Source organism: Hemiscyllium ocellatum, chromosome 10 (assembly GCF_020745735.1).
Source record: "Hemiscyllium ocellatum isolate sHemOce1 chromosome 10, sHemOce1.pat.X.cur, whole genome shotgun sequence".
In the NCBI taxonomy this organism is placed as follows: Eukaryota; Metazoa; Chordata; class Chondrichthyes; order Orectolobiformes; family Hemiscylliidae; genus Hemiscyllium; species Hemiscyllium ocellatum.
The window spans coordinates 84973757-85000494 of NC_083410.1; the positions used below are offsets into that span (position 1 = coordinate 84973757).

At 39.7% G+C, this 26738-nt stretch overlaps 2 protein-coding genes across 2 annotated transcripts in view; one reads left to right on the plus strand and one right to left on the minus strand.

Moving 5' to 3' along the window:
• Window positions 1-26738, minus strand: part of mgme1 (mitochondrial genome maintenance exonuclease 1) — a 109991-nt gene that overhangs the window by 47488 nt on the left and 35765 nt on the right. The gene's annotated exons all lie outside the window — the stretch shown is intronic.
• The window catches only part of snx5 (sorting nexin 5), a 48697-nt gene that overhangs the window by 10020 nt on the left and 11939 nt on the right, over window positions 1-26738 (plus strand). Inside the window, exons 4-10 of the mRNA XM_060831020.1 lie at window positions 9100-9210; window positions 10419-10540; window positions 10905-11028; window positions 20443-20538; window positions 22592-22697; window positions 22829-22904; window positions 25476-25515. Coding sequence (XP_060687003.1) covers window positions 9100-9210; window positions 10419-10540; window positions 10905-11028; window positions 20443-20538; window positions 22592-22697; window positions 22829-22904; window positions 25476-25515 — 675 coding nt within the window. The remainder of the gene's footprint in view (window positions 1-9099; window positions 9211-10418; window positions 10541-10904; window positions 11029-20442; window positions 20539-22591; window positions 22698-22828; window positions 22905-25475; window positions 25516-26738) is intronic.

The window sequence follows — 26738 nt, forward strand, 5'->3', positions numbered from 1 at the left end:
CTATAACTGAGTGGGGGAGTGGGTCTAAATTAAGGTGAGCGGGGGAGAGAATTTATTCTTGCTTACTAAGTGCAAACTAAACAGGCTATACAACTGTGAACCTATCATTCTTTCTGAAGAAAGACACAGGGCTGCTAATAAACTCCATTGTTTAAGGCCTGAAAATTTCCAGGGAATTATAGATCAGCCAGCTTAACATTGCTGGGGAAAAAAAAGGAATCATTACATAGGCAGGCAATAGAACAACTGGAAAGAGGAAGTATAATAATGGATAGTCAGAATTGATTTCGAAGGGGAAAATTCTGCTTTACTAACCTTACTGAACTCTGAGGTGTGAGTGGCAATGCAGTAGATACGTTTTGTCTGGATTTTCAAAAGGCCTTTGATAAGGTCATCCATAATAGCCTAACGAATGATTTGGGAAATATGGAATCTGAGATTGGAGGTAATGTCTCTAATTGACGTCAAGACAAAACAGAGAGAAGCAATAAATGGTAATTATTCAGTGATTAGAAAGTTCAGTGCTGGGACCACTGCTGTTTTTAAAACTTGGATTAATAATTTTAGAATTTGGAATCAAAACTCAATTTATGTTTACAAATGACGAAATTGGAGGAATAGCTGATACTGAGAAAGGTTGCAATAAATCAGAGCATTACTAAAATAAGGTTCAATAGATAATTTGAGTTAATGTATTTTGTGAATTCAGTAATTACAAGGTGCAAGTCTAGCTGCAGTAGAACAACAAATCTGCTAATAAAAATACAGTATTCACTAAAGGTTGTGCTGCTGGTTAGCAAGCAAGGTCTTAAAGTTAAATACTGCAAACGTCAACCCATGTTTGTGGCCTTGAGTCTAGTTTTTGCATGTTAGCATAAGTTAAACCCCACTTTTAGTAGCAAAATGCTTACATTAGACATCTTAATTTTTCACACCAAAATGCATATTTTACTTAGCGCTTTAACAACTGAGGTCATTGATTTGGATGCCAATAAAATGAAAGTGACACTGTTTTGTACTATTTTTATTCAATAACCTGTCAACAATTTAATATGAATGACTGTTATGGTTTTTGTCATATTTAAAGACCCCCACATCGTGCATTTATGCATTCTGCTTATAAGCTGACTGCCATTTTTTTTTTGAGGAATTTTTGTTTCGGAGGACAAGCTGCATGCTGATCCCCAAGATATAGAGTCATAGAGATGTACAACATGGAAACAGACCCTTTGGTCCAACGCGTCCATGCTGACCAGATATCCCAGTCCAATCTCGTCCCACCTGCCAGCACCCGGTCTATATCCCTCCAAACCCATCTAAATACCTTTGAACCTTGTCAAATGCCTTACTGAAGTCCACATAGATCACATCAATCGCTCTGCCCTCCTCAATCCTCTTTGTTACTACTTCAAAAAACTCAATCAAGTTTGTGAGATGTGATTTCCCACACAAAACCATGTTGATTATCCTTGCCTTCCCAAATACACGTACATCCTGTCCCTCAGGATTCCCTCCAATAACTTGCCCTCCACTGACGTCAGGTTCACTAGTCTATAGTTCTCTGACTTGTCCTTACCACCTTTCTTAAACAGTGGCACCCACGTTAGCCAACCTCCAGTCTTCCGGTACCTTAACTATGACTATTGATAAGATAAATATCTCAGCAAGAGGCCCAGTAATCACTTCCCTTGCTTCCCACAGAGTTCTAATTCTGAGAATATACTTTGAAATGTAGGGAAGGTCAGTTAAACTTGTATAGAGCATCATTTATGCCAGAGGGAATGCATTCTGTGTTTTTGATGTCATTTTGAGGCTCTGGAGAGGCACAGAGAAGATTTGCTAGAGCAGTACCAGAAATGAATAGGTATGTATCAAGAAACATTGACAGGCTGGACCTGTTCTTTCAAAGGCAGAGGGAAGACCTAGTGGAGGTCTGTCACATTATAGGTACAGAATATCTTCTCTTATATGGAAGAGCATTGCAAAAGACAATTGATATAAGATGGTTACTAAGGAACTACGGTATGGAATTCATGAAACCTCTTTTATACAAAGAGGTAGCAATCTGTAACTGGTAGTGAGTAGTTGAAGTAATAATACAGTTTTAACATTTTAGAGGAAAGTTAGGTCATCTGTGGGATAAAGGAATAGAGAATAATGAGGAAAAAGGGGGAGTGTACTCAAGTGAAGCATAAACTCTGAAATAAGTTCAGCCAAATGTCTTGTTTCTTTGTTCTACATAAGCCGTTATGCAAGCAACTGAACTCAGCTGATATTCGGACTTTATACCATTGCAGAAATCTCATTTAGCCTTAATGGGTAAATAACATGTATTCCATTAGACTATGTTCTGATAGAAGAGTGGACCAGCTAACTTACTGTAAGCACTCAACAAGACAGTTGTAATCGGAGGAAACTATAAATAGGTTTTTGACTTCATGACATTGCTGTCATGTGATTGCTGCACCATATTCAATGAACCTGTATGCACTGTTTCAGTTCCTTCAAAAAGTATTAATTATCAAATGCGTCAACAGTGTGTACTTTACTAATAGACTAGTAATCACAATTATCAGCTCTATTGCTTTGCTTGCATTTCCGAACTTTCTGCATACCACAAAGAATTATGAATTACTCTTTCCCATCAATATACTCAAACATTGAGTAGGCTTAATAAATGTGCAACGGTTTTCTTATTTCTTATTAAAAGTATCCTTACAACATTGACTCTAACCTATCTTGTCAAATACACTTGACTTAATCTGCTTCTGTTTTTTTTCAGTGCTTTATGGAGCTTTTTGTTTGTCTCTAGCTCAATTAATGCCTTTACTAAATTATTTCTCTCCTAAATTAGGTCTCTTTTACTATTAAGAAAATAATCTAAGGCACTGCTTTCTCTGCTTTTATGATCACAAAATTCGACCCACCTAAAAATATCATTTGAGAGTTCTGTTTTTGTCCTGTTATAATCATCTGAATTTCTTAATGGTCATTTTTGCATAATAAACTGAGTCAGAAGCTGGTGCCAAGTCATTTTAGTTTTTGGATGTGGCTGGGGAGAAATTGCCTTGATCGTTCATTTTTCACGCTTCCCTTTATTTACTAGTTCTTATCTCAAATCTCAAGTGCAGATGTTGAACAAACCCTTCCTGTAAGATAAGTGTTTTCAGCTGTACTGATAAAAGCAGTAGATCAAGGCATACTGCTCATTAGTAGTGATGTGCAAAATGATGACGAGGGAAAAACTGTAAATGGCTTAAAAGGAAGTGTTTTTGAAAAGCTCTTTGTGGTTTATCTTGATATTTGAAAAAAGATTCTGAGCATTAACATTTTGGGAGATAAATGTTTGATAACTGGTGAATGTAAATATTCAAATATTCAAATATTCAAATATTCAGTGACCAGTCATAATGACCACTTTAAGAGATAGACACTAGCTGCTATTTAGGGTACCTTTCATTGTCCACCACTTCCCTGGAACTGAAAAACTATGCCATGTTCTTCGCAGCCTGCAACACATCAATGAGGATGAGCACCTTGCCAAGAAATTCCTCATGCGTCCACTTCTTGTTTTAAGCAACCACCAAACATCAGACAAATCATTGTTTGCAGCAAATTGCCTGGCCTTTAGGACAGCACCATACAACCTGTCACGGTACATTTCTGCAAGACTTGTCAGTCTCTATGCAGATAATACCACCATTACACGTGTGTCACCACCCATCCATGAATGCAGCAGGTACTTAGGCAACGTTGGCAGAATCGCATATCTCATACGCTGCAGGCAAGGATGCCTGAGGCATGGTACATTGGTGAGACCAAGCATAGGATGTGGCAACAGATGAATGGACTCCACGCAGTGATAACTAGTTAGGAGTGTTCCCTCCCAGTTGGGGAACACGTCAGCAGTCTGGGACATTCAGTCTCTGACCCTTGGGTGACCATCTTCCAAGGCGGCCTTCTGGACAGGTAACAGCACAAAGTGGCCAGGCAGGGGCTGATAGACAAGTTCGATACCCATGGGGATGGCCTCAACTGAAACTTTGGATTCGTGTTACACTACTGATGACCCCACTGCACTATGCACACTCGCATGCACAGGTGTGTGCGCACTCCCTCTCTCTGACTTCTGCACCATTATGCTCTCACAAGTTTGTGCAGTGAATTTGTACTTTCGGAATTACATTTTATTTTGCTCAAAAACTGCATAAATCCGTGCAAACTTTTGTAACTTCCACTTTAGAAATTGAATCCGTCTGACCTACCAGTGGGACACAGCCAGCCTTTAACTTCACACTTTTTTAATGCATTATCTGAGCTGACACCTATTATTAAAAGCCGTTTTGAGAATGTAACTTTAAAAAGGTTCTGGGATTTACAGATGAAGGAAGCAAAATTAACACTAAATTCTAAAAGGCGAAAGACTCAGCTAAATTTAATGTTACATTCCATGACACTGCAATTCTGTTGTTATAATTCCATTGGGGGGGGTTGGTGGAGGAAGCAGTGACTGCTCGTATCTCTAAGGTAAATATTGTGACTGAGGGAGAGCTTGAATTGCTCATTGGATGACAACACATTTTCTTTGATCTTGTTTGAGTGCTCAAGGAAGGGTCATACTGTGGAGGTGTGGGTGTTGGACTGGGGTAGACAAAGTTTAAAAATTACACAACTGGGTTACAGTCCAAGTTTATTTGGAAGTAGAAGCTTTCAGACGTTGCTGCTTGACATAACCAGTGGGGCAGGATCATAAGACATAATTTATAGTAAAAAATCAGTGTCATGTAATTAAAATGCAAAATTGAACGAACTTAAATTGCTGTTAAGTCGTTCATCTTTCAGAATGGGTTGCAGATTTCAGTTCATTAATACAAAATCTTAGAATTACTTTTGAATCACATTCTCTTGATAACGTAAGGATTTCTAGTAAAACAAAGTGACATCTCCGCTTGGACCATGTGTTAAAGGTGAGGTTATTCTCTCTCTGTATCCTGATCCTGGGAGTCAGACTGGTTCTATTTTCAAAATAGGAATTCATAAAATGTTATATGGACTGACTGCCTGCAGATTCTATTTTTGCATTAAGCACACAATGTATCTGCAAATTCAAATTCACCCCATAAATGTGTGTGTGTGTGTACACTTTGTAGAGTGTGATGGAGTATAAACCTGCGAGTGTGAGGGGGGAGGGGTGTGGGTGTCTGAGAGCCTGTGTATGAGGAGGGTCTGTCTAAGTGTGTGTAGTATAGTGGAGTCACCTGTAGTGTGAAATGCTCTTGGGTTCCTTTCATGTTACAGGTGACTGCACTACATTATTCTTGTGCTCTCTCTCTCTCTCTTGCACACAGACCCTCTCATATACACATGCTGTCTCTGTCAGACACACCCTCCACACTCAACCATGCATACACCTTCTCACAGGCTTATACTCTGTCACATTCACACATGTGTATGCACAAATAGTCTCATGCTCACTCTCTTCCCCCTCACATGCGTGTGTGCACACCAGTCTATGGGGTGAATTTGTGTTTGCAGATATATTCTATTTTTCTCGGTGCTCAATCTGTAGGCAGTCATTCCATATAACACTATAAATTCCTACTTTGGAAATACAACCAGTCTGAGTCAAGATTGGGATACAGACAGACTCTAACCTCACAGCTTTAATACATTGTTTGAGCTGAGATGTCACCTTTTTTACATAAAACCTTAAGTTACCTTGGGACTGTGACTTACTTAAGTTACCTTGGGACTGTGACTTACTTAAGTTACCTTGGGACTGTGACTTACTTAAGTTACCTTGGGACTGTGACTTACTTAAGTTACCTTGGGACTGTGACTTACTTAAGTTACCTTGGGACTGTGACTTACTTAAGTTACCTTGGGACTGTGACTTACTTAAGTTACCTTGGGACTGTGACTTACTTAAGTTACCTTGGGACTGTGACTTACTTAAGTTACCTTGGGACTGTGACTTGAAAGAAGTTCTGGGATTTACTTGTTGATGAACCGAAACCTGCAATCCATTCTAAAAGATGAAAGACTTAGATTGCTGTTAAGTGTGTTTAATATGTTGTCTAAGTTTCGTGACATTGATCTTTTGCTATAATTTCCACTTATGATCCTGTCCCACTACTTTTGTGATGAAGGAGCAGCGCTGTGAAAGCTAGTACTTCCAAATAAACCTGTTGGACTATAAGCTGGTGTTGTGATTTTTAACAAGGAAAGGTCAGAAGATGGTATTCTTGTATCAGGCAGATGCGTTCAGCTCTGTGGAAAGTTGGGAGCCTTGGGAGTGAGGCAAACTAAGGCAAAATGCATCAAAATCGGTATCTCTTTTGAATTCTGCGCCAAGCAGTCAATCTTCTTGCAACTGAGCATTTTATATCAAGCCACTGAGTCTGCAGCTTGAGTTGTGTGGAATGAAAATTGACACTGAAAATTCTAATAAAAATGTTCAGTCAGGCTCTTCCAGGGATGAGCTTATGCATGTTATAATACTGACCAACATACCTAACTTCTGAAACTGTGCTAGTTGCATCTTTCCTAGCTTCAGGATTGTGGAAGACCTTAATGAAATTATGCTGACATCTGTTATGGTCTTTGGCATCTTTGGCCACTGGCCAGTGTAAAATGTGCTTCTGAATGTCATTCTAATTGTGTGAGAGAGAACCTTTTTTGTACAAGAAGCTGCGTGGAAGAAGTCTTATGGTTTTGTAGAATTCTACCCTGCAGAAAGTGGCCATTGGCCCCATCATTGCTGTTTTGAAAAAGCTACCCAATGATTCCTCCCTTTTTGAAGTTGTGGGTTTGTTCACCAAGCCGGTGGTGTCCTGCAAGTGTTTTGTTGCCTTGCTGGGTGACCATGTATCTTTAAGGTGTTGGTGGCCTGTCCTGTCTCTGCTATTTCTAGTTCTATGTCTGTATACAGGGTCTAGTTTCCTGTGTCTATTGATTAAATTCCAGTTGGAGGGCTAGGCTTCAAGGAATTCTCTGCCATGTCTCCACGCAAGGATGCTTACATCTTCTCAATTGTCCTTTGTTGTCTGTGTGGTTGGAAGTGTGTGCTGGTCATGTCTGGCAGTGGTGAACTTAGTTTGTGCGCACTCATGGTCAGTTTTCTTCCTGTTTGTCCCACATAGTGTTTGTCCTGTTGGATGTGGTTGTTGGGTCTTAAACCTCTGAGCTGGTGGAAGGTTTACTAGCTTGTGGGCCAGTAAGGTTCCTCACTTTTTTGCTTTTCCTGTATCCTTGCAAGTTTCCCTGAAGTATTTATTCAATTCTGTCTTCTAAGGTGTAATTAAATCATCTACATCATCCATCCTTTTTGTATATTTACAAACTAGTGATATATGTAGTGACCAAGTCTTGTAAAAGTTATTTTGGGGCTGACTTGTTTGCTTTACACAGCTGGGCAAAGTAGTAGCAGTGAGCTTCACATTGATTTCAAGCTGCCTTGTCCTGTGCATGGTAAATGTTGGTTTTTGAGAGAGTAAATTGTTCTTGGGTTTCAGGAAACTAGATTGCTTGATGTTTTTCCACTGCTAGAGGGCTCCATATAATATGTGCTGTAACAGATATATCTTCCAGGGGTTTTGTCTGTATGTTTGTGAGCAGGTAGAATTTGCCTCTTTTAAGAGGGAGTGCTCTTTCTTGCATCAACAGTAGTAGATTTGTTAGCCCACACTTGTTGGGCAGATAACCTCACCTCATCGCCAGGGACTGACTCATACAATGGTCTAACTTAGACACATCTATGCTGGTTATGATTCTTTTTTTTGTGGAATAGTGCCAGATTTGTGAAGGTGCAACTTGGTCTTTGGTTATCTCTCAAAATAAGAATTTATAAAATTTGAATTTGCACCCATGTAAAATCCAAAGCAGGTGTCTTTATATTTAGTAACTTCTGTGAACTTGCAAAGATGGTTAGCAGACTTCCTTGTTTTTAAAGAGGTCAGCTAAAAGATCTGTAGGGACATTTTATTATAAGTGCAGACCACCTGTCTGGGGCTGAGTTTATCATGATATCTGGTTTCAGCTTTTGCTTTGAAGTTTGCTTATTTGTCTATCTTATTTGGTGATTAGCATGGGAAAGGAAAATAACTAACTTCCCAGTTCAACACTCCTGTTTCTCTTGTGGGTCTCATCTGGTGCTTGAGGTCCTGGTCCAGTCTGTACCTTGACTATCATCCTGATAGTATTAAATTATTTTTGAATCTATTTCCTGAGCGGGTACATTGGCAAAGATCCTAATAGCAACATCTGTTTGTATTTATTGATGACATCCTTTGTATAACTGAACATCACACCAACAGCCCCAGCTGAATATTCCATGCCTTTACATTTTTGTTTTGTTGTCAAGAATAAAGACTTCATCCAGAGTGTGGTGTTCACACAGTGAATTTCTGAAGAGGGAAGTCGTTTCTTTATCCTGTGATTTGGGTTGTTCACAGCAGTAAATGTTATGCTTTCATATTACAATTTGTTAACCAGTCTTGCATTGTCATTGACTAAATACAAAATCGATTAAAGACAAGACTTAAAGAAATCTAGTGGTGGGATCTTTAATACAAAGAAAGCATCTAATTGGCCATGTCAGGAACTGTGTAAATCAATTAAATTTTATACTGTGACCCATGGAGTCATGATATTAGAGAGAAACAGTGCACTTCTCCCATCTCAGTCATAACACAACTTAACATCCAGCATTTGTTATTTTTGAAGATTTTTCTATGAATTAGCTTTATAATAATAAAAGGCTTGATGACTAGCAGAATTTGACATTGTTGCCCAGAACTGAGAAGATTTCACTGCAAACCACAAGTGCATCCCTTCTGTGAAGGATTTTTTAAATATATTTTGTTTGGTTCTGCCTATCAGGTGGCACTTACTGCGTCTTAAGTTTGGCAAACAATTCTGGATTTTTTATAGTTGGGAATTGGGCATAGAGTGATGGTGGAAAATTGCTGACCTTTGAAACGTGGGTGGAGCCAGCAATTGCTGCTAACTGACAGTGGTTAAAAGTCTTTGGGCAAGAGATGAAGAACTCAATGTGCTCATGATTGGGATATGCTAACATTTTGATATCATCTCATTCAGACCACCCTGCCATCCTTCAAGAAATCAGAGTTCTCAGTTACTCGGCAGCATGAGGACTTTGTTTGGTTACATGACACCTTGGTCGAGAACGAAGATTATGCTGGTATTATTGTGAGTAGCCAAAAAACATTTAACAGTTGCTGACCACGTAACTGCATGTGATGTTTTACGTGGATATAATCCATTATTTTCTTAATGGTGAAAAAGCCAGAAAGTCTGGAAGAGCAAGATTTGTGTCCAGGTAAATATCGCTGAAAGCAAATAAATGCTGACAAAATCTAATGAAAATGGCTGAAGGAATACCTGTATTGGTATTTATTTTTATGGTGACTGCAACAAAACAGGGGAGGGAGTGACATTTCAGAGAGCCAGAGTTAGACTTCATCTGGATTTGGTTATGAATCTAATGAAGGCCTCAGACATTCAATGCAGATTAACTCTTTCAACTTGGCATAATTTAAAATTACAGGGAGAATTGTATAAAGTTGACTTGTATTCCCTTGAGTTTAAAAGGCCTTTGAAATAATAAAAGGAATGTAGCAGGATAGAAACAGTGAAACAATTTCTTGGAAAAGCTAAAATCAGGAGCAACAATTTTTTTAAAATTTGGCAGTAGGCCATTTAAAAGTGAAATTGGAAAATAGTAATCCTTTCAAAAAAGGATACGGTCGGTTCTGCTGTAATGTGCATTTCTTCACGAATTGGCTACAATGCGATTTGAAGAATTTTAGACCATTATTTGTACAATATGAACTTTCCTTACCTGTGTTAGTTTAAATGGTGCTGCTATTAAGTGATTTTCTTTAAATGTCGGTTCACACAGGAACAGAACTATTGCATTATATTGGAACTGACTGTAGTGAAAGTTTTTAACTTTGTTTCCAAAAGAATTAGTAATCTAGCAGTCAACTAAAGCTTTCTACAGATAAGCAGATTCTAGGCATTGAGGGATATAGAGCAGAGGTTCATAGTGAGAATTTAAGATACAGATGTAGAGGAATACTGGAAGAAGTTCAAGGGGGCAAATGACTGCTTGCTGTTTTCTATTTAAATTTGTGTGTAGCTTTAATGTTCTGTGTTAAAAATTAAAAAAAATGTTTGTGTTGAAACATTGAACATGGGGTTAGACAAAACTAAGTACTAAAGGGCATCAGATTTCATGTGATTTGTAATTGTTTTGGAGAAGTAGAGAGTATTTGGATCTTGTGCAGATGCACTTTGGGTGAGGGAACGTAAAACATACATTTACTGAAAGTATTTATTTTGCTGAGGTCAACTTTTTTAAACATGTCTTTCCTTCTTACTCCACCTCCACTTAGATACCTCCAGCACCTGCCAAACCAGACTTTGATGTTGCAAGAGAAAAGATGCAAAAGCTGGGTGAAGGGGAAGGCTCCATGTCGAAAGAGGAATTTAATAAAATGAAGCAAGAACTTGAAGCGTAAGTGGTTTGAGAAAAATGTCATTCTTTTGATTTGTGACCAGTCCAATCTCCGCTGTTACACTCAAGTTGGAGTACAAGCTGGTTTTAAATCTAATGCAAGGACAGGGAATAGGCTGACTAACAATGTGATTTTTCTTGAAGTATGACTGCTGTTTGCATTAAATTTCGTCAGAAATTGAGTACAATTTTTAAGATGCTGTTTTAAAACTAAATTTTGCCCACCAATTGTTGATTTTGTAAATATGACCTAGTCATTATTTTCACTCAGTCAAACATTTAATTTATGCAACAATTAGAATCAATAATTTGTGATTATCTAATATAACTGATTCTCACTCTTCCTCTCTTTTTTTGGGTTTAGGGAGTATTTGGTTGTCTTTAAAAAGACTGTGTCCATCCATGAAGTCTTCCTTCAGAGACTTGCAGTTCACAGTGTGTTGGGCAAAGACCATAACTTCCACGTTTTCCTGGAATACGACCAGGATGTAAGGCACTTAAAAATGACACTTTCTTCCTTTGAAAGCCTCTGAAGCAGAATGTTCTATTCTTGGCTTTATTTTTGGGTGGGAGGAATGTTGATGGTGAGAAGTGAGAGCTAATTCAGTTTCTCTAAACCAAGATTCAAAAATCGATGACAACCAGTAGTTTCGTTTCAGATTGGTAGTACTGCAGGAAATTTCTTAGTCAGAACAGGTTTTAATTTAAATTTGACAAGCTTTGATCTACAGAAGGAATTACTAACTTTAACACTTCTGCACAATGTAGTCCTATCCACTTCGCTGATGCATTAGCTTTTATTCATAATTGTTCCTTTGCCTCTTTGAATAATGTTACACAAAGGCTAATTGTGCCATAACACGAGTTCTCTTTAAAGGCCATCCAATTAGTCTCACCCCATGCTCTTTCTCCCTTTCTCTGCAAATGTCCCTTCTCAAGTATAATTAAGCAATTCAAACAATTCCGCCTACTGTGCTTCAATCAGCATATTCCAGATCATTGTGATGTACTGCTTTTTAAACAAAAAAAACCTCCTAGTTTTCAACGAACCAAAAAATTGAAAACTGGATGCTGGAAATCAGGAACAAAAAGAAATACAGAAATTGCTGGAAAATCTCAGCAAATCTGGCAGTAGCATTTGTGGAGAGAAAACAATTATCGTTTCAGGTCCAGTGACTCTTATTCAGAATTGATAGCAAGGAAAGAGTTGGTATTTATGCGGAAGATGTGGTGGGGAGAAGGGTGGAGTAAATAAAAGGAGATAGACAAAGTGGCCAAAGGTCAGTCTGGGAGAATGAATAGCTGCTAATGGGAATGATTAGCTAACAATGGGTTGTGTGCACAGACTGAGTGACCACCTTGCAGAATACCTATGTTCTGTCTGCAAAAATGACGCGAGCTTCTAGTTGCTTCCCACTTCAACACGCTGTGGTTCCTGGCCAACACCGCTGTCTCAGGCTTGCTGCAGTGCTCCAGTGAAATTCAGTGCAAGCTGGAAGAACAGCACCTCCTTTTCCACTTGGAAACTGTGCAAACTCCCAGACTCGATATAGAGTTAAACAATTTTAGGGCTTGAGCAACTTCGCCCATGTTCTTACCCCAACCCCATCACGTGGACTGCTACCACACACAACCCATTGTCAGCTACTAATCCCCATTAGCTATTCATTCACCCAGACTGACCTTTTATCTACTTATTTGTCTGTCCAATTGTTTTTGTCTTTTGGGCTCCATCTCCACTTATCATTTCTATTCTCCCTCCTACCCCCACTACATCCTCAGAAAAATACCATCAGTTCTGAAGAAAGGTTACTGCACTTGAAGCGCTAACTCTGATTAGTCTCCACAGGTGCTGTCAGACCTACTGAGTTGTTCCAGTAATTTCTGTTTTTGCTCATAGCTGTAATTCTGCTGATTTTTGTAGTTATGCTTTCTAAATTTGTTTTGCTGGGAAAAACATGCTTTTAGTAATTTCAGGTACTGTTTATATTGGAGGGAGTTAGCAGGAGAAGAAACATTTTAAGTGTTGTAGCTCTCCATACCAGTCTAACCAGTCTACTGACTATGAACTAATCTAATTGATGTCGAAGAGTGTGGTACTAGAAAAGCCCAGCTGATCAAGTAGCATCTGAGGAGCAGGAGAATCGATATTTCGGGCACGTGCCCTTCATCAGGAATGAGGTTTTTGGGCCTAGGAGTCTGAGAGATAAATAAGAGGTGGGGTGGGGGGTAGCTGGGAATGTGATTGGTAGATGAAGGTGGGGGAGAAGGTGATAGTTTGGAGAGAAGGGTGGAGCAGATAGGTGGGAAGGAAGATGGACAGGTAGGACTGTTCATTGTTGGCTGACAGGTTAAGATTTTGTTTTAAATGTTTACTGTATCAAAAGACTGAACATAATTGATTAAACAATGTTTCCTTGCATAATTAGCTTTTGCGTTTTGAACTATAAACTGTTTCTTCTTAAGTGCCACTTAAAAATCATCGTATCCTAGCTAGCAGCCTAAGGTTCGTCTTGCTTCCATTTTACTTTCCCAGCCTTTCCCTCATTCAAAGTCCTTTTATTATTCACTCATGGGATGTAGCTGGCTAGGCCAGCATTTATTGCCCATTCCTAGTTGCCCTTGATGGTAATGGTGAGCTACTGCCTTGAACCATTGCAGTCCCTGTGGTGTAGGTAGACTCTTGTACTGTTAGGAAATGTCAGGATTTTGACCCAACAACACTGAAGGGCTAGCAATTTATTTCCATGTCAGGATTGGGAATAACTTGGAAGGTAGTTTTTGGGCAGGGGTTTCCCTTTTATCTGCTACCCTTGTCTTTTTTTTTAGGTGATAGTGGTGTGGGTTAGAAGGTGCTGTCAAAGAGTCTTGGTGAATTTCTGCAATGTATTCTTGTAGACAGTATACACTGCTACTACTGAAGTTGTGATGGAGACACTGAATGGCACCACACTTACAAACAATCAAGCACACTGAATTGTCCTGGATGATATAAGGTTTCTTATGTTGTTGGAGCTGCACTCACCCAGGCAAGTGGAGAATATTCAATCACCCTCCTGACTTGCACCTTTTAGTTGGTGGACAGGCTTGAGAGCTAGGGTTTAGATCCTCACAAACCTTATTGAGTTCTTTGAGATGGTGACCAAACAGGTGAATAAGTGTAAAGTGGTTGATGTGTATTTGAATTTCAGTGAGGCATATGATGAAGCTCCCCATGATAGACTACTGCACAAAATACGGAGGCATGGGATTGAGGGTGATTTAGCGGTTTGGATCAGAAATTAGCTAGTTGAAAGGAGACGGAGGGGTGGTGGTTGATGGGAAATGTTCATTCTGGAGTTCAGTTACGAGTGGTGTACTGTAAGGATTTGTTTTGAGGCCACAGCTGTTGATATTTTTATAAATTAAACAGATAAGGGCTGAGAAGGATGGGTTAGTAAATTTGTGGATGACACTAAGCTCAGTGGAGTTGTGGTTAATGCTGAAGGATGTTGCAGGTTACAGAGGGACATAAGCTGCAGAGCTGGGCTGAGAGGTGGCAAATGGAGTTTAATGCAAAAAAGTGTGAGGTGATTCACTTTGGAAGTAGTAACAGGAATACACAATACCGGGCAATCGATAGGATTCTTGGTATTGTAGATGAGAAGAGGAATCTTGGTGCCCAGGTACATAGATCCAGGTTGATAGGGTTGTTAAGAAGGCATACAGTGTGGTTTTTTTTATTGTTAGGGATTGAGTTTCGGAGCCATGAGGTCTTGCTGCAGCTGTACAAAACGCTGGTGCGGCCGCACATGGAGTATTGCGTACAGTTCTGGTCACCGCATTACAGGAAGGATGTGGAAACATTGGAAAGGGTTCAGAGGAGATTTACGAGGATGTTGCCTGGTATGGAGGGAAGGCTGAGGGACTTCATGCTGTTTTGTTAGAGACAAGAAGGTTGAGAGGTGACTTAAATGGGACACAGAAGATAATCAGAGAGGGTTAGATAGGTGGACAGTGAGAGCCTTTTTCCTTAGATGATGATAGTTAGCATGAGGGGACATGGTTTTAAATTGCGAACTGATTGACATAGGACAAATGTCGGAGGTAATTTCTTTACGCAGTAGGAGGGGCGTGGAATGCACTGCCTGCAACAATAGTAGACTCACCAACATTAAGAGTGTTTAAATGGTCATTGGATAGGCATATGGACGAGAATGGAATAGTGTAGGTTAGATGGGCTTCAGATTGGTTTCACAGGTTGGCGCAACTTCGAGGGCCAAAGGGCCTGTTCTGTACTGTTATATTCTATGTTCTAGAAGGTAAATTACTTGCTGCAGGATTCCTAGCCTTTGACCTGCTCTTGTAGTCGCAGCATTTATATGGCTAGTCTATATGGTCATTCTAATCCCATTTTCCAGCACTTTGTTCATAGCCTTGTAAGCTTTGGCATTGCAAGTGCATACCCAAATATTTATGAAACGTTATGAAAGTTGCTGCCTCAACAACCCTTACAGGCAGAGAGTTCAACATTCTCACCACAGTCTGCCTGAATTTTCTAAACCTACTGCTCCTAAGCTTTAAAAATACGCTGGTTATTGACCCCTCCAACCAAGGAAAAGTTCCTTCCTGTCTACCCTGCCAATAGTTGTGTTGCTATGTTGTTTCTGATGTCTCAGTCAATGTCTAGTTTAATTCCTCCTTCCCTTTCTAGTGGCAGATAGAACTGGGTGGCTTGATGGGCCATTTCAAAGGCTAGTAAACTGCACGTCATAGAGTCATAGAGATGTACTTCATGCAAACAGACCCTTCGGTCCAACCCGTCCATGCCGACCAGATATTTCAACTCAATCTAGTCCCACCTGCCTGTGCCTGGTCCATATCCCTCCCAACCCTTCCTATTCATAAACCCATCCAGATGCCGTTTAAATGTTGCAATTGTACCAGCCTCCTCCACTTCCTCTTGCAGCTCATTCCATACACATGCCACCCTCTGTGTGAAAAAGCTGTCCCTTAGGTCTCTTTCATATCTTCCCCTCTCTCCCAAACTTATGCTGTCTACTTCTGGACTCCCCCACCCCAGGGAAAAGACTTTGTCTATTTATCCTATGCATGCCCCTCATGATTTTATAGACCTCTATAAAGTCACCCCTCAGCCTCAGTTCCAGGGAAAACAGCCCACCCAAACCTCTCCCTGTAGCTCAAATCCTCCAACCCTGGCAACATCCTTGTAAATTTTTTCTGAACCCTTTCAAGTTTCACAACATCCTTCTGATAGGATGACCAGAATTGTACGCAATATTCCAACAGTGGCCTAACCAATGTCCTGTACAGCCGCAACATGACCTCCCAAATGCTGTACTCAATACTCTGACCAACAAAGGAAAGCATACCAAATGCCACCTTCATTATCCTATCTACCTGCGACTCCGCAGGCTAGTGTGTGCAAGGACAGCTATTTCCTTGCATCGAAAGGATGTTTGTGAATCATTTAGGGTTTTACAACAATCCAAGGATTGTTTTACAAAGAACAGTACAGCACAGGAACAGTCCATTCAGCCCACTAAGACTACATCAACACGTGACACCTTTCTAAACTTAAAAACCTTTTGCCTCTGTGGTCTGTATCCCTCTATTCCCTGTACATTCAAATCTATTAAGATGCCTCTTAAACATTGTTATTGTATCTGCTTCCACCAGTTCTACTGGTAGTGCATTTCAGGCACTGTCCACCCTTTTGAGTTTAAACAAAAAACAAACTCGGTTTTACCTTAAACCTACGTGCCCTATTAACTGATATTTCTATCCTGGGAAAATTACTCCAATTATTCACTCTATTTGTGCGCCTTCTGGTTTTATACCATTATATCAGATTGTGCCACATCCTTGGTTAAATGAAAACAAACCAGTTGTTGTTTAATATCCTCCAAACCAGGTAACATTCTGGTAAACGGTTTCTGTACCCTCTCCGAAGCCTCCCCCACCTCCTTGTGTGGTGGCCAATCCTGGACACAGTATTCCAAATGTGGCTTAACTAAAGTTCTATACAGCTGCAAAATGACTTGCTAACTTTTTACTTTATGCCCTTTTGAAGGCAAGCATACTGTTTTCTTGATCACTTTCTCCACCTGCATTGCCACTTTCAGGAACCTATGGATCCCTCTGGTGCTACTAAAAGTTCTGACATTTGCTGTATCCTTACATCCTGCTTTAGATGTTCCAAAATGCATCACTTTGCCTTTATCTGTATTGAACTCCATTATTTTGTGGCTGTCATTTGACATTTTGTAAAGGCAAGATTTTTATTGAATTTAAATTACCGCACCTTGCTGTGGTGGGATTGAAACCTCAACACAACCTAGCTCTCTGGATTACTAGTCCAAAGGCAATACCACTGGGCCATCACCACCTCTAGTACGGTGGTCAAAGATCCTGGCATTGGGAATGTTGTCCCACAGAGAACCACTGTCTTGCCCTTCTTGCCAAACCCCTCTTTCCCTCATAACAACTCACTCCTTCCACCATCACTCACCCAGGATCTAGCAACAATAGTAGACTTTTGGTAGTGCTGTACCAGTAACAGCTGCAATTTCCTCGATAGAGCTTCTGGCCTTTAGTCTGCAGGTAGGATGTCTGCTCCAGGGTCCTTTATCCTGACAGAAGGCTTTACACTGGCCTTTCTTGTGTCTCGGTGGTATATGATGTGACAGGCCTTCTGAAACAGGTCAACACAGCTTTCCAATCAATAGTTGCAACTACTGTCACCTTTTTCAGAATCTAGTGATTTTGTTTGAAATTGCAGTTAAAAGGCTGCTATATTAATCCTTGAATTGATCAATGGTATCTGCAGCCTAGAAAAGCAAATGCAGTGTCTAAAAGCCAATAAAACGACAGGCACTTGTGTCCAAAATCTTTCTTCTTCATCCCCTGGGAATCTCATTCTAATGCTGCTTGATTATTTAATGGTATCATAAGAGTTCTGTTCTTGACTTGCGTGCCAAGAATGCCAGTCTGACTGCATTGTTGAAACTAACATCTTAATATATGGTGAATTACAAGCAGTCAAGTCTATCACTATACACCTGTCAGACTTAAATATTGTACTTGTATGCAAATGTTGGCAGAGAGGAAACATTTATTTAAAAGCTGAATGTAATGAGTAAAATTAAGATTCTATCCCATCAATCCAAGTAGATGGCAAGTTGGAAAGCCTGGCTGATCGTCAAGGAGTATGTAATGAGCAATTATTTTCATTTATTGAATTGGCACCAACTGACAAACCTGTGCAACTCAGTGGGGACCTTCAAAAAGCAAATTATTTCAGAGCACTGCACAGTGGGTGTTTTCAACTACTTATTCCAACAATTAAATGGTGTCTGTATGAATTTTACTCCTAAATACTGAGAGCACAATATTACAGCATTTAAAGGTTCTGTTCTCTGAGCGTGCGCTGCGTTAATAAGGCTGGCACACATTAGCATATTCTTGAGCAAGAACTAGCTAATGGGTTACTTCCTTAAGCTTTTTAAAAATATATCTATATATAAATACCCAGTGGCTTTTTAGGCCTGTCAGATATGTAGTCACCCACATAGTGTGCCTGGTGTGAACCAGACTAGCAGGGGATGGCAAGTTCTCTTTTGTGGCTCATTTGGAAGCAGTGTAACCTGTTGAGGTTATGGGTTCAGGTCTCTTGCTAACACAGTGCAGCACTAGTGAATGTTACCTTTTAAATAAGACATTAAGCCCTCTCCTACTGTCACTCCATCTGAGCTATTCAGAGAGGAGCATGGGAGCTCTGTACCTGCTCCTGGCCCATATTTATTCTTCAACTGAAACCACTAAACACATTTATGTAGTGATTTGTCATTGAGAGAGGTAGCTTTGCAGAAATTGATTGCCATGTTTTTATACTACATAAGTGACTACCGAACACTTAATAGGAAAAGTGTGGGAGCTTGAAGGATCATAACAAGCATCGCAGACGTGCAAGGTCTGTCTTTTCAGTGTAGATATTGGATTTTTATAATAATTCAGCACCTTTCCTTAGTTTTGCAACTTAAACTGGGCAAGATTGAAATTCTGTTTCAGAATCTTGAGCATAATCATTTGTTACTCGTGGAATTATTCTTTGGCTGAAACTGAAGAAAATCAGAAAAGCAGAGAGTAATGGTAAGTGACTGTTTTTCAGACTGGCAGCAAATATAGTAGTGTCACTAGCAGTTGGTATTAGGACGACTCTGCTTTGTATTCATAACCTGGACTTGGGCATAATTTTAAAATTTTGCCGATTGTATAAAACTTAAAAATGTAATAAACAGTGAAGATAGTAGATAATTTAGGAAGTGAAGCTTATTGAGGTCAGGCACATAGCTAACGAAATTTAAGAGGGAAGTGTGATGTAATATCTTTTTAGTAGGAAGAATGAGTGGGGCAATATGAACTTAATGGTAGGATTTTAAAGCTAGTGCAGGAATCTAGAAACTTTGGGGTATATGTCCCAGCATTCTGGTGTACAAGTTGAGAAGGCTCAAGAAATATGGGATTCTTCACTTTATTAATTGTGAGAAAAAGTGTAAACATTAAGTAGTTATGTTCACTAGTTTGGTTTCAACTAGGGTAATATTCAATTCTATTTTACAAAGTATGTGTAAGCCTTGGAAATGGAGGAGAGATATTAGATGTGGGATTTCAGTTATGTGGAGAGAATGCAACTAATTCTGCACTTGAGGGAAAAGTTGAGATTTGATAAAAGTATGCAAAATTCAATGTTTTGATATATTAGAAAAGAAGCTACATGCTACAAGCATCAGTTGACAGTCCAAGGACACTGATTTTTGCAAGTGTTTGGCAAAATAATTCAATGCAATTCAAAGATGTTTTTTAAAACGCTATCAAGTTTAATGTAGAATGCTCTCAGTGACTTTTGAAAGGAAATAGGATATTTACTTGATTGGGAGAGGTGGGTGGAAATTGCATAGCTATTGGGATGGAGCTCAGAAATGAGATGTCTTGGATGACTGAATTAATTAGTCAGTACAAGCACAATAGGCAGAACAGCCTGCTTCACATTGCATCATTTTGTGATTTCCTACAGTTAGTGCTTTTGTTATTTTTTGTGAAAAATATACAGTAATTATAACACCGAAGGAAGCCATTCGACACATTGTGCTAGTTCTTTTAAACAGTTGACCAGTTAGTCCCAGTATTCCCGCTCTTTTCACAGCCCAGCAATTTTCTTCTGTCTGTATAGTGATTCACTTGATGAGAATTTTTTAGAAACGCACTTGAGGATTGACAGGTCTACTCTGTTAACTTGACAAATTAATGCTAACATTATTTAATACCTATGCATAATTTCATAAGTTGGAGCTCTGGCCTCATGTTTAATCAACAAAGTTGTTGAAAATACCAGACAATTTTAGCAGGCCTGACCACATGAGATTTGAAACTGGGTTAACGTTTCAAGTCTGACTGTTCTTCAGAGCCAAGGAATCCTATTAACCCTGTTATTCTGTCTACAGATGTGGCCAGACCTGCTGAGGTTCTCCAGCACTTTCTCTTTTTATTTCAGATTTCTAGCATCTCAGTGTATGCTTTTGTTACAGTGAGATGATATTCTGGGCTTAAAAATACATAATGTCTGTTTCTGCCAGAACCCAATAACTTCAAGTTTCATACTCAAAAATAAGTGGTGATTTCATAGATGAACAGAGTGGGAGGGATCTCGTGCTAGTTTTTGAATCTGTCCAATCTGTGCTAATGTTTGTAAGCACATCCTGTAAACTGAGCTTCCGCTGTCTACTGGAAAAAGCTGTTCTCAAGCTCAAAGTCCTTCAGGTCCTCAACTTTCCCCTGTTCAAGTAAATCATTGCTAATTTGTATTTCACCTGATTATAACCACCTTCTGTTTTGTATCTTAGCTAAGTGTCCGAAGGAAGAACACAAAAGAGATGTTTGGTGGATTTTTGAAGAGTATGATGAAAAGTGCTGATGAAGTACTCGTCTCTGGAGCCAGGGTAACTTCGGCATTAACTCACTTTTAAGGAGTATAGAAATTTGGGATATAAATATAACTTAGATGGTGACATTTATATTCAGAAAAAAACTTGAGTTTATAAGACAACATTTTTTTTGACAAGCTAGTGTCAACTTCTGAGTGACTTTTTTGGAGTTGTTAAAATCCATCCTGTCATAGGCTCGAAGGGCCAAATAGAAAACTGTTTCTGTTTTCTCTTTGTTTCTAATTGCCTCACTGTCACAGCTGCCACATCAGTGACTGGTTGCCACCAATTCCACCCACAAAAGTAGGACAAAAGTATATTAGTCTCTATGGACATGAGCATGAACTTCTGCACACTAAATTAATCAAATTTATCAATCCATCAAAAATAAGCCAATAAAAACCTGCCTCTCGCATCTCCATTTTAAAAACTTCCTCCTCTCCGGTTAAACCTGTGCCCTCTACTGTTTAAGCCCAGACATTTGTGAACAAGACTCTGTGCCTCTCGCTAGTTTTATATACCTCTATCAGATCACCCCTCAGCCTCTTACTGCATTTAATTATTAGTATTTACAGCACCAAATTAGATCAATTTTTTTTTGCTTCACAAGCCTCTTCCCATTCCTTTTCATCTGACTTTACAATCTTGCCTCCTATTCCCTTCTCCCACCTGTTTATCTCACTTCACTTAATCTAACTGTGCCAGCACATTCAAGCAAAGGCTTGAATAAAGCAGGACAATGCCAACAGATCCCATGGGTCAAATGTACTGTTTCTGTGCTGCTAAATGCTACACAATGTTACTGTAGATTGAGCAGCATTCCACTGTAGTTTAGCAATTTGACTATGCCAGAGCTGTCTGAAGCTGGACATCGTTGGAATATGCATGCCCAGTTTAGGCCCTAATGAAGGGAGAAAGTGAGGACTGCAGATGCAGGAGATCAGAGTCGAGAATGTGGGACTAGAAAAGCGCACAGATCTGGCAGCATCTGAGGAGCAGGAGGATCGACGTTTCAGGCTTATATCTGAAACATTGATTCTCTTGCTCCTCTGCTGCCTGACATGTGCTTTTTCAGCACCACACTCTTGAAGAGTTTCTAATGAAGCTTGGTTTTCCACATCAGCTTGGAACTTTAGTACTGGTAGTCAAGGCTGTTTCAAGAGGGGATTTCTGATATGCTCTATTTTAATGTGGGTCATAGAAATGGGTATAGGACATGCTACTTTTTCATAAATGTTCTATCATTCAATTTTTGGTTATGGTAAATCTAACTTCTCTCCAATTTGGTTCCATTGTGCTTGATAGTTTTGCCTTGCAACAGTCAATCTCCCTTCATTCTGAAATAAATTTATATGACCATCGAACTTTAAAGTTGAAATGTCTGTGGGATGGGATTTTGAGATTTCCACTTGTCTTTTAGCAGAGTATCTTGACATCTCACTTGAATGGACTTATTCTAATTTTATGTTTGACACTAGGGTCATAATTTATAATATGCAAAATTCAATTCTTAGTGGCTAGAATGTGGAACTTGTTACCTCCTCAATTGGTTGAGGAGCATAGACTGGATGAAGTTAAGATGGGGACGAGAGAAACAAGTCAGAAGATTAGATTAGATTAGATTACTTACAGTGTGGAAACAGGCCCTTCGGCCCAACAAGTCCACACCGACCCGCCGAAGCGCAACCCACCCATACCCCTGCATTTACCCCTTACCTAACACTACGGGCAATTTACCATGGCCAATTTACCTGACCCGCACATCTTTGGATTGTGGGAGGAAACCGGAGCACCCGGAGGAAACCCACGCAGACACGGGGAGAATGTGTAAACTCCACACATGCAGTCGCCTGAGTCGGGAATTGAACCCGGGTCTCAGACGCTGTGAGGCAGCAGTGCTAACCACTGTGCCACCGTGCCGCCCACACGGTGTTGGGGACACTTTAGATGTAATAATGAGAGGAGACTTGTGTCAAGCACAAAACTGACCCAAACCTTTTGGGTGCATAGTTGTTTACTGTACCATACATGTTTCTTAAAATAACCTTTTTTACTTTCCTTTGTGCAGGATGCCGATGAGTTTTTTGAACATGAGAAGACATTTCTTGTAGAATATGGTGTCAAAATTAAAGACTCAGCAACAAAGGCAGAAAAAATGACTAGAGTTCACAAAAGTATGTGTCAGTCTGCCTGTTTATATTTCACTAGCTTTTGTTTTATAAATAGCTTTTATGCAGTTTTTTAAAAAAAAATTAAGTTGACTGCCAACCCAGCTTATTTTGATTGGTGCTGTCTCTTTCTCCAGATGTTTCTGATGATTACCTTAGTTTATCCTCTTCCTTGAATGAACTTGCAATAGACAATAAAGCTCCACTGAACAAGTAAGTCCTTTTCTCATCTACATGATCATATCCTGGTTGAACCTGAGAAGTGATGTGCCCTCGTTGCAAACTCCCACAGACATGTTTCTTTCTCCTTATTTAAAAAAGAAATGAAATATTTTCAGCTGCCCTGGAATAGCATTATCTACTTGTCTCTAGTCAAGAAGGTAGTGAGATGAGCTTCTGCCTTGACTCATTGCAGTCTGTGGTGAAGGCACTTCAATAATCTCATTGGGTAGATGTTCTAGGATCTTAACCAGCAATGCTGTAACAACTCCAATGTATAGTGTGGCTTTTCAGAATTGGTGATGGTATTACCATGTAATTGCTGTCCTTGTCCTGTTTAGTTCTTTTGAGGTATGTAGAGGGTGTTGTCCCAATTGTTGTAGTATGTCCTGTAGACAATGTACATTGCTGATGATGAAAGGTTATGGATGTTCAAGGTAGATGGGCTAGCAATCGAGCATTGAGTTTTTTTTTGCCCTAAGTGTTGCAAGTATGAAAGTGCCTCAACTGTAAGGAGACTTTTTTGAAGGAGCTTCAGAGTTTGGGTGACCTGATTTGGGAAAGAGCAAGCTAGGTTAAACATTACAGTGCAGTATAGGGCCTTCTGCCCTCAGTGCCAACCTGTGAAACCAATCTGAAGCCCATCTAAGTTACACTATTCCATTATCGTCCATATGCCTATCAATAAGCATTTAAATACTCTTAAAGTTGGCAAATCTACTGTTGTTGCAAGCAGGGCATTCCATGCCCCTACTACTGTCTGAGTAAAGAAAATGCCTCTGATATCTGTCCTATATCTATCACCCCCCAATTTTGAGCCATATCCCCTCATGCTAGCTATCAAGAAATGAGGAGAAAACCTCCCACTGTCCACCCTATCTAACCTTCTGCTCATGTCTCTATTAAGTCACTTCTCAACCTTCTCTCTAACAAAAATAACCTTGAGTCCCTCAGTTTTCATAAGACCTTTCCTCCATACAGGACAACATCTTAGTAAATTTTCTCTGAACCCTTTCCACATCCTTCCTATAACGTGGTGACCAGAACTGTACGCAATATTCCAAGTGCGGCTGCACCAGAGTTTTGTACAGCTGCACCATGACCTCGTGGCTCTGAAACTCAATCCCTCCACCAATAAAAGCTAACACACTGTATGCTGCCTTAACAGCTCTATCAACCTGGAAGGCAACTTCCAGGGATTTATGCACATGGACACCACGGTCTCTCTGCTCATCTGCACTACCAAAAATCTTACCATTACCCCAGTACTCTTTATATTTCTGTTGCTCCTTCCAAAGTGAATCACCTCGCACTTCTCCACATTAAACTCCATTTGCCACCCCTTGGCCCAATGCTGCGGTTTATCTATGTCCCTCTAACCTGCAACATCCTTCGGCACTATCTGCAACTCCACCAACTTTTAATGTCATCCGCAAATTTTCTTTCTATGCCCTCATCCAAGTTATTTATAAAAATGACAAACAGTGGCCCCAAAACAAATCCTTGCGGTACACCCAGGACCCCAGGATGAGCATCATCAACCACCACCCTCTGTCGTCTTTCAGCTAGCCAATCTGTGATCCACACCCCTAAATCACCCTCAATCCCATGCCTCTGTATTTTGAGCAATAGCCTGCTGTGGGGAATCTTATCAAACGCCTTACTGCAATCCATATGCACCAATTCAATCACTTACCCCCATCCACTTGTTTGGTCACCTTCTCAAAGAACTCTATAAGGTTTGTGAGGCACAACCAACCCTTCTCAAAACTGTGTTGACTATCCTTAATTAACCTATTCCTCTCCAGATGATAAATTCTCTCTCCTATAACCTTTTCCAACACTTTACTCAGAACTAAAGTAAAGCTCGTTGGTCTATAATTGCCAGGGTGGTCTCTACTCCCCTTCTTGAACAACGGGACAACTTTTGCTATCCTCCAGTCTTGTGGCACTCCTCCTGTAAACAATGATGACATAAAGGTCAAAGCCAAAGGCTCTGCAATCTTCTCCCTAGCTTCCCAGAGGATCCTAGGATAAATCCCATCCAGCCCAGGCGAGTTATCTATTTTCATACTTTCCAGAATTGCTAACACCATCTCCTTGTGAACCTCAATCCTGTCTAGTCTAGTAGTCTGTATCTCAACATTGTCATTTTCCAGTATGATTACTGATGGAAAATATTCATTTAGTGCTTCTCCTATCTCCTCAGACTCCATGCACAACTTAAAAGGTGTCTAATTAGAAATACAAAGGCAGAAGTGAGCTGGAAGGTTCATGATATACAGTATAGAAGAGGTCCTTCAGCCCATCAAATCTATGCCACCAATCTCTCTGCATAATAATTAGAGAGCAAGAATTTGGGGCTTGAAAGTTGTTCCTCTGTGACATGTGTAGCATAGACAGCATTCAGCAGGTTTAAATTGGAAGTGGCAAGTGTTTGTCTTTAATTTTTATATTCATTACCGGGTCAACCCTTTGTATCAAACAAAATTATTGTTGAAGAGAAAAATAATGTGAGGAATACAAATCATTCTTAATGAATGAAAATGTGATTTCTCTTTCTAGCTACTACATGAAGCTTTCAGACCTGTTTGAAAAGCTCAGGGTAAGTCTGGATTATTTCGGTGCTAATTAAAAAATAATTGCAAACAATAACTTGGACATAAGTTTAAAAGTTGCATGTTATCCATAGGGATTCACTATTGTTTTGTAGTGCTTTGCTTAAGGAAAAGAGTGCATCTGTCCCACCATTCTGGTAGCTGACAGGTGACCTACAACAGAGCATTTGACTTGGAAGGAGTAGGCTATTTGGTCCTTCCAGTATGCTCCACAAGAGTTCTAAGTCATAGCTCCATATCTATGATACCCTTGACCAAACTAATCCGTCAAGCCACAAATATTGGATGACTAAATTTGCTTTTCTTGCCACAACCTTTTTAATGATTTTAGGAATTGATGCCAATATGTTGGCTGGTACTTCAGTGTTACATAAAGGTGAGATCACAATGAGTAGATGATGGTTTGAATACTAACTTCAGATGAAACAACTCCTTTGCTAGTTCATTTATTTTTTAATAATGTTACTAGAAGTCTCAAACTTTGATTGTATTAATCTGGATTTTCACAAATATTGCTGTCATTGGAAAATCTCTACTTCATGAATTTTTCATTCGCTTAACTGGGCAAACCAATTAAGTGGTGTGGTTTCTTGATTGATTTTGAGAGATTTAGTTCTCCGGTTATTTATTCACATCCTTGCTGAGGGTCAACGAACAGTTGTAGTAAGATTGGAGTTAGTGAAATCCTCAAAGATGGCAAGAGTTAATTTACTGATTTTTTTTTTGTTGCCATCTTTCACTTTGTAAGTTGCAGAGTAGTTACTGAGAAATCCTTTCGGCTTGTGAAAAACAAAAAATGCGAATGAGTTATAAGTTGCAGGATGCAATGAGAATATTGAGGGGTTTAAATGTTTTTGGCCTGATGCAGTAGTTTTGTAATCCCTGTTTGTTGAATCCCACTTTGTAGGAATAATAACCATGGTTACTGTAGTCTCCTGGACTTGATTCCCATCTCCTGAGGTTTTTGCCTAATTGTGTCTGGGTTCTTATCTGTTTTTGCCTTTCCTGGGAGGTTCCTTTGTCTCCAACTGGCTAGTAGGCTAATGTGGTGCTTCAGGTGTCTCAACAAATGGGGCAGGCCTGTCTCTGTTATGCATGTCATTTTAAAAGGCTAAGCTTTGTTTCCGGAACCAAGGGAGGAAAAAGCTGAGGAATATGCAAAGTAGTTGGAAAGAGCCAAGGAAGACCATGCAAAACGTCAGCTGCACTG